Source organism: Mytilus edulis, chromosome 4, assembly GCF_963676685.1.
Source record: "Mytilus edulis chromosome 4, xbMytEdul2.2, whole genome shotgun sequence".
NCBI lineage: Eukaryota > Metazoa > Mollusca > Bivalvia > Mytilida > Mytilidae > Mytilus > Mytilus edulis.
Window position 1 is genome coordinate 39,413,235 of NC_092347.1, and position 15,259 is coordinate 39,428,493.

The following is a 15,259-nucleotide window of genomic DNA, read 5'->3' on the forward strand; positions in this document are numbered from 1 at the left end:
TTGGGATCCTGCTGACATGTTTAACCCCGCCACATTCTGTATGTATGTGCCTTTCCCAAGTCAGGAGCTTGTAATTCAGTGGTTGTCGTTTGTTTATGTGTTACATATTTGTTTTTCGTTCATTTTTTTGTACCTAAATTAGGCCGTTGAGATGTGGTATGATTGCCAATGAGACAACTCTCCACAAGAGACCAAAATGACACACAAATTAACAACTATAGGTCACCGTATGGGCTTCCATAATGTGCAAAGCCCATACAACACAATCAGCTATAAAAGGCCCCGATATGACAAATTTAAAACAATCTAAACGAGAAAGGGTTAACCATTATGGACGATAATAACAATGAATAATAAGATGGTATTTTTACCGACCATGAGAATGAAAGGGTATAATTCTTTACCAGGAAGACCATAATGTACGGTAGTGTTAAGATGTACAGATAGTCTCTCTTTCTCCCTTTCTCACGCCGCATAATAAAACCTGATGGCATGTATCGTTTTAGTACTATGTTCATGAACAAAGAATATACAATTTTTGTATGTATCCTTACTATTGTTGTTATGTTAATTTGTTGCGATCCAAACGAGTTTTAAGGAAGATGTGTCCAGTGCTGTGGGATACAATTTCGATTTAATCAGTGTATAATGTACATGTGGAAATCTATAGACTTTTATTTATAATAATAAGTATTGCTTATTTGGTGCTATCAATCTAGATTGTGGTGCTATAAGTAAATAATCACCGACAACTAAACATCTACACACATTATAGCAAGTTAGCACAAACCATTAAAACAAACAGAAGCCATTTCCAAATATCTAATAAAATGTTAAAGTGTGCAAGTAAAAAATAAGTTTATTCGTTGAAATTCAAGAAATACAATATCAAATAAATATTCACATTAAAAAATATTTATTCATTAAACTTTAAATTATTTGATATTCTAATTAAAAGTTTATACGGATACATCTGGTAAACCAGAAACGGCAGGTTTGATTGAACATGTTTCTCTGGCAGGTTTTCTTTTGTTTTGTCTTTTCGGCTTAGGGATAGCTCCTTGGTTAGATCCCTCTTCTCTATTTCCTCTCCTCAATTTGTTTTCGGTTTTTCTTATTTTTTGTTTAAGTCTATCATCCCTTCTTTCTTTTGCTGCCTGCCTTCTTCTTTCTGATTCTTTTGCCATTTTCCCTGAATACGACAAAAGAAAAAATACATATTTAACTTCCTTTGATTGCATATATTTACTATGTTTCAGTTTTTATAGAATAGCCGGGAAAATACATAATTAAAATAATCCGTGTAATTATTCGGTACATGCAGTGCAATGCCATGTATTACATTGATGATCATAAATCATATCCCAAAATGTAACATGACTGCCAGTTCGGAGCAGAACAAAAATTTTTAAGGTGAGGACAAGGTTTCCCTCATACCAATTCGAACAAAACAACAGTTAATTATCAAATCCGTATATTCAGCTTAATCCCTAGTTGCTTGATTGTAAGGTATGTTGTTGTGTTCGACTTTCAACAATGAGCAAAGCAAATTAGTTTGTGTGCTCCATCTAATTTTGAATAAATTTAGCTTCCATCACTACCCTGCTTTACAACATACGTTTATAAACATGATATCAATCTTTCAAGTCACTGTATTAACTGATGTGTACATTAAAGTTGATAATGCGAATCTTTTAGAATTACCTTTATCAGCCAAGGCATCCATGCGTCGAATCTCGACCATAAGTCCCTTATCTTCATTATCATATATATCTAAAACAGAAAAAAAAACATAATGTTGTTAAAAATTCGTGTTCTACTTAAGCCCAATATATAGATGATATTAGTGCATTGACGTGACTATCATCAATATAAGGATGAAGCTGAGAAACGGGTAAATGCGAGGTGTTTATTTCTTTGAGGAACCATGTTTTTAAAAATTCTTATAAATGCGAAATGTTTGATTATTATTCCACATTTCCAGTCATTTTCAATATCAGCTTCCAGATAATTCTCAAATTCAAATTTCAAATTGATTCCCAAAATCAACTTTCCACTTAATTCCTACATTCAACATTACAGATAATTCCCAAATGCAAATTTTTCAGTTAATTCCCAAATTCAACTTTCCAGTTAAATCCCAAATTCAACTTTCCAGTTAAATCCCAATTTCAATTTTCAAGTTAAATCCCATGAATTCAACTTTCCAGTTAATCCCAAATTCAACTTTCCAGTTTAATTCCATATTCAACTTTCCAGTTAATTTCGAAATTCAACTTTCCAGTTAAATCCCAAATTCAGCTGTCAAATTAATTCCAAATTCAACTTTCCAGTTAATTCCCAAATTCAACTGTTAAGTTAATCCCAAGTTTAACTTTCCAGATACATCCATAATGCAAATTTCCAGTTAAATCTCAAAATTTCAAACTTGCAATGTTCTCGTCGTCCCAAATTCTAACATTTTTTTTTAATTTTAAAATATGTCTACCTTTTGACGTATTAGCCCTAGAATTATCAGTGAGTCTTCTTGTTGAGTCATTAGACATAGAGATAGCCGGAAGTCTCCTGGGTTTTATCATCTCACTTTCTGTTAATGTCTCAACAATAAATCTCACACCACCGGAACGTTCTGAAATAATTCCAACTCTCTGTAACTCCTGCAATATTTCTGGTGATGGGCGCGTTTCAATTCTATTGATTATCTCGAGAGAATTTGAAACCACTCCAATCTTGTTTTTGCGTATTCCTCCACAACAGTTAAGTTTGGCAAATGATGCTCCCATTTTTCCTTTTGGTTTTGTTTTAAGCGGGTGTCGAACTGAGGTTTCCAAGTCGCAATTGTGACGTTTTATGTCATTGATTGTGAAAAGTAAAATCACAAAAATACTGAACTCAGAGGAAAATCAATTTGAAAAGTCCATAATCACATGGCAAAATCAAAAAACAAAACGCATCAAAAACGAATGGACAAGAACTGTCATATTCCTGACTTGGTACAGGCAATTTAACGTCATGTGTCAATTCGTTGCAATGCAGTACAGTGCATACAATGTATGAGGATATTTACCGATATACATGGCAGGACCCTTTCATGAGGTTTACGCGAAGCTTGATTACAGATATTCATTTTCAAACTTCTGCCGCTTGGATTAATTAAAATAGTTTATATCTGTCCAAGCTGTATGCACTGTACTGCATTGCAACGAATTATCACATGACGTTAAATCACAAACAATGACCTAAAACGTCACAATTGCGACTTAGAAACCTCAGTTCGAAACTCGCTTAAAACAAATCCAAAAGGAAAAATGGGAGCATCATTTGCCAAACTTAACTGTTGTGGAGGAATACGCAAAAACAAGATTGGAGTGATTTCAAGTTCTCTCGAGATAATCAATAGAATTGAAACGCGCCCATCACCAGAAATATTGCAGGAGTTACAGAGAGTTGGGATAATTACAGAACGTTCCGGAGGTGTGAGATTCATTGTTGAGACATTAACAGAAAATGAGATGATAAAGCCCAGGAGACTTCCGGCAATCTCTATGTCTAATGACTCAACAAGAAGACTCACTGACAAATCCAGGGCTAGTACGTCAAAAGGTAGACATATATTTTCAAATTAAAAAAAAATGTTAGAATTTGGGACGGCGAGAACATTGCAAGTTAGTAAATTTGGGAATTAACTGGAAGTTGAATTTGGGAATTAACTGCAAAATTGAATTTGGGAATTAACTTGAATGTTGAATTTGAGAATAAACTGGAAAGTTGAATTTGGTATTAACTTGACAGTTGAATTTGGGATTTACTGGAAATTTGATTTTGAATTTTATGGCACAATTTGCATCACTTCTTCTTATTCCATATACAGTTCATACCACTATCTGGTGAATTATCGAACTGATGCATATATGATCATGAAGGCACTGATAAGAAATATTATAGTTCGTAGATTAGAATACAAAATCTTCTGTATTTTCTATGTTTTAATGTATCTGATTTCTTATTCAGGGCTTTAAAGGGGACAAGGAATATATATGTTTTGAACTTATGTAAAAAACGAATTTTGAACAACATCATTTTTTTCTTTTGTAGATATATATGATAATGAAGATAAGGGACTTATGGTCGAGATTCGACGCATGGATGCCTTGGCTGATAAAGGTAATTCTAAAAGATTCGCATAATCAACTTTAATGTACACATCATAGTTAATACAGTGACTTGAAAGATTGATATCATGTTTATAAATGTAATATTACTATGTTTTACTGCGGCGGAGTTATGGAAGCCAAACATATTCAAAATCAGATCGGATTATGTCATATATATATATTTTCCCGGCTATTCTATAAAAAAAAAACCCAGAAACATACTAAATATATGCATAAGCAATCATAGGAAGTTAAATAAGTATTCTTCTTTTGTCGTATTTAGGAAAAATGGCAAAAGAATCAGAAAGAAGAAGGCAGAAAGCAAAAGCAAGAAGAGACAAGCGACTAAAAGAAAAAATCATAAAAACCGAGAAAAAATTAAGGAGAGGAAATAGAGCAGAGGAAGGTAATCATGGAGCTATCCCTAAGCCGAAAAGAGAAAAGGGAAGAAGACCTGCCAGAGAACCAAGACCAATCACCGTTTCCGGTTTACCAGATGTATCCATATAAACTTTACGATATCAAATATTTTTTAATGTGAAAACTTATTTATAAATATTGTATTTATTTTATTTCAACTAATAAACTTATATTTTTACTTGCATATTTTAACATTTTATTTTATTTTTTGAAATAGCTTCTGTTTGTTTTATGGTTTGTGTCAACTTGTGTGTAGCGATGTTTAGTTGTCGGTGTTTATTTTCTTATAGCCCCAATTTTAAGAGCAATCCTTTTTCACATGTAAACACTGATTACATCAAAATTGTTTTTGAGCACTGCCAATGGGCACACCTTCCTATATCTACTAAAAAAATCGCTCAGATCGCAACAAATTAACATAGGCGCGATAGTCAGGATACATAACAAAAAATTGTATATTCTTTTTGAGGACAGACGAATGAACAAACTAAAACAATACATGTCATCAGGTTTTATTTTGAAGCATGTGAGAGGTCGAAGAAGAGACTTTATACCTAAACACTACCGTACTTTAATGGTTAATAGCCCTTCGGTCGCATAGTCACTAAGAGCACCCAATGTATTTTAATACTTAACATGTTTTAATAACATTGAGCCTTCCTGGTAATGAATATTTGCCCTTCAGTCTCATGGTTGGTAAAATACCATGGTATTGTTATCGTCTGTAATGGTTCATAACATTTTCTCGTTTGAATTATTTTTTACAGTTATCATTTCGGGTCCTTTTATAGCTGACTATGCAGTAAGGGCTTTGCTTATTGTTGAAGGCCGTACGGTGACCTTTAGTTGTTAATGTTTGTGTCATTTGGTCTCTTAGTGAGATTTGTCTCATTGGCAATCATCCCACATCTTCTTTTGTTTACTTAGGCCACACATGATCACTCAGTTTCTCGTGTAAAAACAATTTTTTTTTTTATTAAAAACACTAGTAGCACTTTTTAAATGTGTTAACACTTCCAAATCGTTTTTTTAGTGAGCACTTCGATGTTGACATAATATCAATTATATGGTCATTTTTTATAAATTTAGTGTAATTAGAATAATTCGAAATACTAAGGATTTTCTGATCCCAGGCATTGTTGACCTTAGCTGTACACAAATTTTGGGAATTTCGGGTACTCAATGCTTTCCAACTTTATACTTGTTTGGCTTTCTAATTATTTTGATCTGAAGCGTCACTGACGAGTCTTTTGAAGACGATACGCGAGTCTAGCGTATCAAATTTCAAGCCTGCCATGTTTCCTAAATACAGCAATACATTTTATCTTGGTATCATTTATGAATACAATTCCTATTTTTGTTTTTGTTTCGCTACATGCGAGGCAAATACACCCACGAATAAGTAGCGATATCTGCAACTTTCCAGTTTCAGAGCTATTAATGATTCAATATTATAGAATACGATATGACTGCCAGTTGGGAGCAGAACAAAAAATATTTTATAAAAAGAGGGCAAGGCCTCATTCATATCTTCTCATTCAAAGTAGTCCGAGATTACTCTGACGTCCAACGGCTGTTTTGCCAGACAAGCCAGTCCGAGATTACTCTGACGTCTACAATCCTATCAGTTTGATTGTATGGATTGTTGTTGTTGGCTTTGGTTTAGTTGTTTTGGTTTTGGGCTTCTTGCAATTGGTTTGAATGCGTAATATGATTTTAATCTTTGTTATTACATACACCTATACACTCAATGCAATCGGCTGTTATAGTGTCGCAGATTTCTAAATAACGATAAGGCCATTTCACAATTCCAACACTTTTGATCTGAAATATACCTTTAGAAGTGGTAGACCTTCGGCATTTTCCAGTGAATCTTTTAATGAATGTTTTTGTGTAACTTTTTATCAAAACTGTTATTATTGCGATGTTAAAGAGATTTAGATACTTTTAAAATTCATCAATCAGTCAAATAAAATAACATCTGGGTCAACTGTGTAGTTTAACTCAGTGTTTTTGTCGAGCCTTCGACTTTAGTCGAAAAAGCGAGACTAAGCGATCCTACATTCCGTCGGCGTCGGCGTCGTCGTCGTCGTCGGCGGCGTCCACAAATATTCACTCTGTGGTTAAAGTTTTTTGAAATTTTAATAACTTTCTTAAACTATACTGAATGTCTACCAAACTTAGACAGAAGCTTGTTTATGATCATAAGAAAGTATCCAGAAGTAAATTTTGTAAAAATAAAATTCCATTTTTTCCATATTTTACTTATAAATGGACTTAGTTTTTCTGAGAGGAAACATTACATTCACTCTGTGGTTAAAGTTTTTAAAATTTTAATAACTTTCATAAACTATCCTTGATTTGTACCAAACTTGGACAGAAGCTTGTTTATGATCATATTAAGATAGTATCAAGAAGAAAATTTTGTAAAAATAAATTTCCACTTTTCCGTATTTTACTTATAAATGGACTTAGTTTTTCTGCGAGGAAACATTACATTCACTCTGTGGTTAAAGTTTCTAAAATTTTAATAACTTTCATAAACTATCCTTAATTTGTACCAAACTTGGACAGAAGCTTGTTTATGATCATAAGATAGTATCAAGAAGTAAATTTTGTAAAAATAAATTTCCACTTTTCCGTATTTTACTTATAAATGGACTTAGTTTTTTTGCCAGAAACAAAACATTCACTCTGTGGTTTAAGTTTTTAAAATTTTTATAATGTTCTTAAACTATCCTGGATTTCTACCAAACTTAGACAAAAGCTTGTTTCTGATCATAAGATATTATTCAGAAGAAATTTTGTAAAAACAAAATTCACTTTTTTCCGTATTTTACTTATAAATGGACTTAGTTTTCTTCCAGTTAACATTACATACAGTTTGCAGTTAAAGTTTATAAAACATTTATTAGATTCATAAACTATCCTGGATTTTTTACCAAACTTGGAAGCTTCTTTCAATCAAAAGACAGTATCGAGAAGGAAATTTTTATTGATGTTTTTCCTCATTTTTGTTGAGTCTGCGATTAACAGCGTAAGTAGGCGAGACACTGGGTTCCGTGGAACCCTTACGAATTTTTTACATTTGACGGGCACTATTCCATATAAATCTTCGTCACAAATTAAGGCATGCATGTTTTTTTGTTTGTTTTATAAACGGATAACAATCAATGCTTTGATGCTTGTAAGCAAAATGTATCATTCCTGATACGGATCAATGATTTTGATAAGGTGGTGATGGGGTTGGGGAGGGACGGTGCGGCGCTAGATAGCCAACGTTTTGATTGATACATGTAAAAGTTCTATACGTTTATCATATATACATGTAGGTACATAAATACCAATAATCAATGAATTAATAATACATTGTCCCTTTTGTATTGGTCATTAAAATGGAAAAATTGAAATGATGATAACACTTGTTTCAGTGTGAATGTGTCAGAATTATTATTTCTAATGTCAGATGATGGTGGCTATGATGGATTGCTTTTTGGTATCCAGTGGCAACTATTACATGCATTTTCGTTTGACCCAGCTGGAGGTTGAACAAATAACCTCCCGCACTCAAGATTAGTACAATGCCTCGAAGCCCCAAAAGTGGTTGTTACTTGTAATGAATGGTGCTGTTGATAGGAACAGTAGTGGCTCCATGGGTACAGGGAGAGGTAAAATCCTAATGGATTGTTTTCTTCTAATTTACACAAATAAAAGACAGTTAAAAGTAGCCAAAATTTATATTATATTATATTAAAAGAAAATAAAAAGAAGGGAATGAAAAATCAACCTTTTTTTTATAATTTTTTACAAATTATTTTTGAAGATTTATAGAACTTAAATGGACTATATCAATGAATAAACTAGACGGGCAACAATGACTTTGAATGGACGGTAAACAATAGCTGCAACCAAGTGGGTTAACAGATAAATAACTTACTATAAATATTTTCTCTTATTTCAAACGTTTAAACACTCTTTTTTAAACTTCTATTTTTAGTTCAAATAATACAGTGTCACGTCAAATGAAAGGGAAATATATAAGTACAAATTCAGCTTTGCTATAGTACTTAAGCCTTAAAGGGGCACTAGCTGTCAAATTCATTGTAACCGATTTGACTCAAATTCTCATATTTGGTTTATAACAATGTAAAACATTTATCCAAACTATCAAAAGTCTAAAATAAACAGTTTACAGAGCATGGGGTAGATAATATATAGGTTCGTTTCGTGTGTATTTTAGTCCAGACGCCATCTAATTAACTATCGATTTAACCTCAGATGACCATATAAGCGATGTAAACAAAAATAAAGATACGAATAGATTAAACCAACACGTGCAATTGCATTTTTATAGGTCTGTTTGATTTTATTTTATAGATTAAAAATAGATGTTTCTCATTGTTTTTAACCATATAAGAATGATTTTATGTGCATCGAATTAGTAATCAAATGATTTACCGTAGTTTCACTTTCATTGTTGACATTCTTTTTCTTTAAATAACCAGTACACGTACAATGCATGCGTTGTCAATCTCTAGCTAGGGGTTAACTTGAAGTTCACATGAATACCGGTTAGAATGATGATGACGTTTTCACTTGCAAGTGAATCAGTCAAAAATTATATTTAATCGCTTATTTCAACAAAATTAAAGGAAATTGATTGCTAAAAGCAAATTATTATTTCATTATTCCAATTTGATTAATGATTGATCTAAAAAAAAAATCATACTTTATTTTTTTATATATATCCATACCTGCCAACTTTCACGATTTAGGCGTGTACTACACGATTTTGACCCTTTGTCACGATTGCACGATCGTGTTCCTGAAAAACCCTCTAAAACACGATTTGGTGAAAATCTACACGAAAAATATTGTTGTTCCCGATTTTGAACTGTGTCCAATGGAGGAAATCGTGTTCAGCCAATCAAATTGTGTGTTTCTCATGATCAAATTAATCAGCCAATCAAAAACGTTTTCTCTCAAGATTGTTTTAACATGCTAGATATTGAACTTGTGTTGTATTCCTCTGTTTGTTGGTCAGAATTGTAAAAACGTGAACATGGCAAATGATTTTTCAACTGCAAGGAGGTTCTTACACAGAATAAGAATAAAAGCATGGCTGATTGACAAACTTCAATGATGCAGTACTACCATGAATATAATAAATAGTAGTTTATTCACTAATTTATTGACATTACATGTACACTTGCTGTAACATAATTTTATTTATGTATTCAATCATTTAAAGTATAATGTACTATTCATTATTTTTCACATGGACCCCCCACCCACATCAACATGAGGAATCCCTTAAATGAGGGACTACCCTTAGTCAAGGGGTCACTCTTGTAAAAAATAAAATAGAAAAATGTAGATTTATTAACTTAAAAATGGGAAATTCTGACATTATATTTGGAACAGCTTTTCTAAATGAAGAGTCCTATTATTTTGAATAATAAAGAAGATATAAGGCCAAGAACATATCAAAGTTCTTGGACATGTGTTGACCATATAATACCAGATAGATCATAAGATGTATAGTTCTTTGGGAAAAGTTTCTTCAAATAATATGAATGTGTGCTCATTTGTACTTAAAAAGTGGTTTTTAATGTCCAAACATTGAGGGGTGATCCCTATGTGTTGTTCCCAACCTGATAAAGGTCCTTCTTTGTGTATAATTTTTTAATTGGAAAAGTCAACAACTATTTAGTATCCTTACACATGAAAATAATTCCTGGTCTTACAGCTACATGTTCATATTTTCTGCTGATATAATAACTAGAATCATGCAAATAAACTTAAGAAAAAGGGATGTAAGTCCATCTTACAAATCATGCAAATATGACACTTTTTCTAGACTACAAAACAGCACGCGCAAAATAGTTGTCGCAAAGAATTTTAACCTTTGAAATTGTTGTGGCGCGCTAAAACCCCCATGGGCATTTTCAAAAGTTGGCAGGTATGTATATCGTTGCTAGTGCCCCTTTAAGGAAGTTATGTAAGTATACATACAAAAAGTATATAAATTGTGTTTAAAACATTTTGATTAAGTGACATGTTTATCCAGGTATGATATGTATAATTTACTATACATACTCTTCGTGACAAGAAAAGGAGACTAAAAATATCATTTGTAAAAACTATGTTCTCGGATCGAATCTAATGGTCTACTGTCATCTGTAATTTATTATTTTATGTGTGTGTGTCTTAAGAATTGGCATTTCAGTAACGTATTGTTTGGCTGATTCAATGCACCTTTATCACAAATATTTTTCACGGCCGAAGTGAATATCAGATTTTCAAAATTCAATGAAACCACATATTTACAGAAACAAAAGACAGTAATTGTTGTATTTCATATTCCGAGAGAAATGCATTTACCAAAACTAATTGTACATCAAACTTTTTTTTTATACCAAAATTATGCACGTAAAAGCACGCGACGTTTTTCGAGGTGAATATACTTTTTCCGCAGGTGAATATGCTTATTTATTCAAAAGCCCATCCATATAGAAAATCCTACTAAAATGTTATCAATATGTTGATTTATGATATTACTATTTCAGTGTAGCAGCAGTATTGTTTGATAACAAATAAAGATCTGTGCAATGGGTTGTTGCAAAAGTAGAGCTACAAATGCAGCCACCATTAAAAAGCCGCCTATTGACAATGCACCGTTAATTCAATCACTATCACTCAATTACAAATTCGACACACAGCCAGATGCAGGAGTCTGGACTACAGGATTAGTCGTAACGGAAAATAACCAAATTGTACTCTGTTTTAGAAATCAATTTAAACTTCTAATCTTTGATGCGGAAGGCGAATTCTTAAAATCGTGTGAGACGGCCAACCGACCGTTTAACGCTGCAGTGGTACCGAACTCTTCGCAACTTCTTGTTACCTTGCCCGGCAACAAATCGTTACAGTATGTTGATACGATCAACTGGACATCTGGAAATGAGCTAAAAACCAGAGGATACTGCTGGGGAATATTTGTAAAAACGATAAAATTTTTATTGGCGGCGATGATGAAATATATATTATGGATATAGAAGGGAACAATTTAAAAACGATCAGGGTACCGGGAAATTGCATTCGTTATTTATGCGTTGGTACAAAAGAAGACAAAACATATATTTCACAAGTCAAAACAATTCAGTTTATTGTATTTCCATAGAAGGTGCAGAGGTTTTTACTCATACATCGCCATTTCTTGTATCGCCAGCTGGTATTGCCGTTGCTAATCGTCATGTATATGTAGCTGGATTTGGTTCATTCGCTTTGCATAAACTCGAAATGAAAGGAGGCGATATCATGAATTCTGTCGCTTTAAAAAAGGAAAATGGAATCAAGAAACCAAAGGCTTTATGTTTCAATAGACATCTTACTCGCCTATATATTGCTAATGACGGAGGCAAATCTATAATCGTTTATAATACTAGACCAGGGGTTTACGACCTTGAGCAAGATGTGACTCATAGATAAAATCATAACGAATAAATGTCAATTTGTCAGTACATAAAATATAAGCTGCTTGTAATTTTGCATTGGTACATAAATGCTTTAAAGTTTTAATCTTTTGGAAGGAAGAGCAAGTTATTTAGTACACTTGCATGATCCACTGGCAATTAATGTTCCTAAATATTGAGTAGTTAGATGGAGAAATTGCCATATCTCTTGCATGTAAAAGACACCCTTGTAGATTTCAAACCAGATGCTCCGCAGGGCGCAGCTTTATACGACCTCTGCGGTCGTAAACCCTGAACGGTTGGGGCTAGTATGGACACCACATTCAAACTGGATACAGGCTCATACAGCTCTGAATTTGGATTGTGGTTAAATAGTTGACACAGCACAGGTTTCTGACACAGAATGAATGTGGTCTAATAAACTTAAACTGTTTTTTTTTTTTCGCTTTTGAGCTATTCACTATGATAGTTGACACAGCACAGGTTTCTGACACAGAATGAATGTGGTCTAATAAACTTAAACTGGTTTTTTTTTTTCGCTTTTGAGCTATTCACTATGCTGTTGAATATTAATCCTTTGATATTTGAAGAAATTTCCTTTTTCATTTCTGAAATCTGAAACAATATATAAACAATAACTGCTCATTTAAATACATCATAAAATATAGAATGTCATACAGTCATGATTTAAGTTGCTTTTAAATTTTGTTTTGTACTTAAGTAATTGTCCTTTAACCTGGAAACTCTTTTCCACCCTTTTTTGCACCTTATTCCTTAACGGTTTGAGCCATAACTCCCACAGACAATACTTTCCATCCCTTTGTGGTGTTCCAATATCCAAAATCTAAATACATGGTTGGATTCATTATATCAAAGAACCCCAAGAATTCAATTTTTGATGAAATCAAATAAAGTTCAATTTTGGACCCTTTAGACCTCAATGTGGACCAATTTGATAACCGGTTCTAAATATTAAAACTCTAAATACACGGTTAGATTCAGCATATTGAAGAACCCCATATATTCAATTTTAGTTGAAATCAAACAAAAATTAATTTTGGACCCCGATTTGGACCAACTGGGCCCATGATCAAAAATCTAAGTACATGTATGATTTCAGCATATCAAAGAACCCAAGAATTTAATTTTTGTTAAATTCAAAGCTAACTTTAATTTTGGACCCTTTGGATCTTAATGTAGACCAATTTGAAATCTGGACCAAAAATTAAGAATTTAAATACACGGTTAGATTGAGCATATCAAAGAACCCCAATAGTTCAATTTTTGATGAAATCAAACAAAGTTAAATTATGGCCCCTTTTGGCCCCTAATTTCTTTTTGTGGTCATAAACCTTGTGTTAAAATTTCATAGATTTCTATTAACTTATACTAAAGTTCTTGTGCAAAAACCAAGAAAAATGCTTATTTGGGATTTGTTTTTGGCCCCTAATTCCTAAACTGTTGGGACTAAAACTCCCAATATCAATCCCAACCTTCCCATTGTGGTCATAGACCTTATGTTAAAATTTCATAGATTTCTGTTTACTTATAGTAAAGTTATTGTGCAAAAACCAAGAAAAACTGCTTATTTGGGCCCCTTTTGGCCCCCAATTCCTAAACTGTTGGGACCATAACCCCCAAAATCAATCCCAACCTTCCTTTTATGGTCATAAACCTTGTATTTTAATTTTATAGATTTCTTTTTAATTTTATAGATTTCTATTTAATTTTACTAAAGTTAGAATGCGAAAACCAAATGTCTTCGAATGACGCCACCATGATACCAATATACGACTGCAAAAATTTGCAAAAATTTTGAAATTTGAAATTTGAAAATTTTTGCAGTCGTATAAAAATGCAAATACATCCTAATGGTGCAAAATCATTAAATCAAGCAAACAAATATATATATTGGTATGATTTTGGTAGAAAGTGAAAGTGGATCACACTTAACAAGAACCCCACCCCCCTATCAGATTTTCTCTACATATCTTTTATGGCTTTCATGAAATTCACATATGTATTTCACCTTTAAGGGGATAAAATTAACTATTTCATATTGATCTTTTTGTATATGAAATTAGAAAATCATCACAGTATCTATATATGTGTGCATGATCATAGCTTCTATAACCCTATAACATTACAAAAAGAAGCAGTCAACTCTTGTATGCTATTACAATGAAATTATGAGTTGTATCAAGCATTTCAGTGTTTTCCTATGATTGTTGTCAAATTGTCACAAGATGCTTGTGATGTCATGAATATTGAATCTAACTGGGAAATACAATTTATTATTGGAATGTTGAGCCAATCTAAAGTATGGATTTTTATGAAACATGCATGTAATGTTATTATTGATTGTTGAAATTCGTTATACATCAAACTGATCATTCCAACTACACATGACTTGACAGCAAATACAAGCTGCCATATGTGCACAATAACCTCTTCCCCAAGGCTTAAACCATTTAGACCTGATAGCACATAAAAACAAATATTGAAATAGGTAGCTTTTGGTTGGTTGTATGATTTCTACAGATTACATACTATAAACTTGTTTTTATTCATGATATAGACGTTGTTGTCCATTTGCTGGGAATAGGTGATCACAAAGCACAAATTTTCTAAAGGCTTCACAGCTTGTATTCAGACCTCAGCAAGATCCCAAAATCTAATAGCAATGATAATACAATTTTTCCTGAATCCGTGAAAATTGGTACCCACAAATGTAAAGGTGCATAATTCTAGAATGGTAACACTGAGGCTACCCAAAGTCATACTTGATCTGTATTTTCAGGTAATAAGCATTGTGTATAAGTTTCATAAATCAGATTGAGGCTAACTAAAGTTAACAGAAACCAAAAAATCCCTATTTTTCCATTTGTAAAGGGGCACAACTCCAGAACAGTAAAAGTGACACCATCAAAATACAAACTTGATCATTGTTTTGTGGTAATAAGCATTGTGTATTAGTTTCATAACATTTGTTTGAGGCAAATTAATGTAATGGAACAAAAACCAATTTTCAGACAATGATAAAACTTAACCCTCTGCTACATCGAAGCATAAAAATTAATTTTCAAAACTAAAGAGTGATTTTTTTTTAAAGATTTGAATAGCTAATTGATATAGGTGAGACATATCTGGATTGAACAGCACAAAGGCAAGTGTATATTTAAATCTTTCCAATAGTGATGGACAAATACT

General features: G+C 32.6%; 2 protein-coding genes across 2 annotated transcripts; one reads left to right on the forward strand and one right to left on the reverse strand.

Moving 5' to 3' along the window:
• Nucleotides 1-841: 841 nt before the first annotated feature.
• LOC139519676 (uncharacterized) lies at nt 842-2,846 on the reverse strand. The gene is made up of 3 exons (XM_071311890.1): nt 2,489-2,846; nt 1,705-1,773; nt 842-1,192 (listed from the first exon to the last, which is right to left on the reverse strand). The coding sequence occupies exons 1-3, from the start codon at nt 2,781-2,783 to the stop codon at nt 960-962; spliced, it is 597 nt and encodes a 198-aa protein (XP_071167991.1). The 5' UTR covers nt 2,784-2,846; the 3' UTR covers nt 842-959.
• A 408-nt stretch (nt 2,847-3,254) lies between these two features.
• Nucleotides 3,255-4,758, forward strand: LOC139519677 (uncharacterized). The gene is made up of 3 exons (XM_071311891.1): nt 3,255-3,603; nt 4,096-4,164; nt 4,438-4,758. Exons 1-3 carry the CDS (start codon nt 3,309-3,311, stop codon nt 4,662-4,664), a joined length of 591 nt encoding a protein of 196 aa, XP_071167992.1. The 5' UTR covers nt 3,255-3,308; the 3' UTR covers nt 4,665-4,758.
• The last annotated feature ends 10,501 nt before the right edge of the window (nt 4,759-15,259 follow it).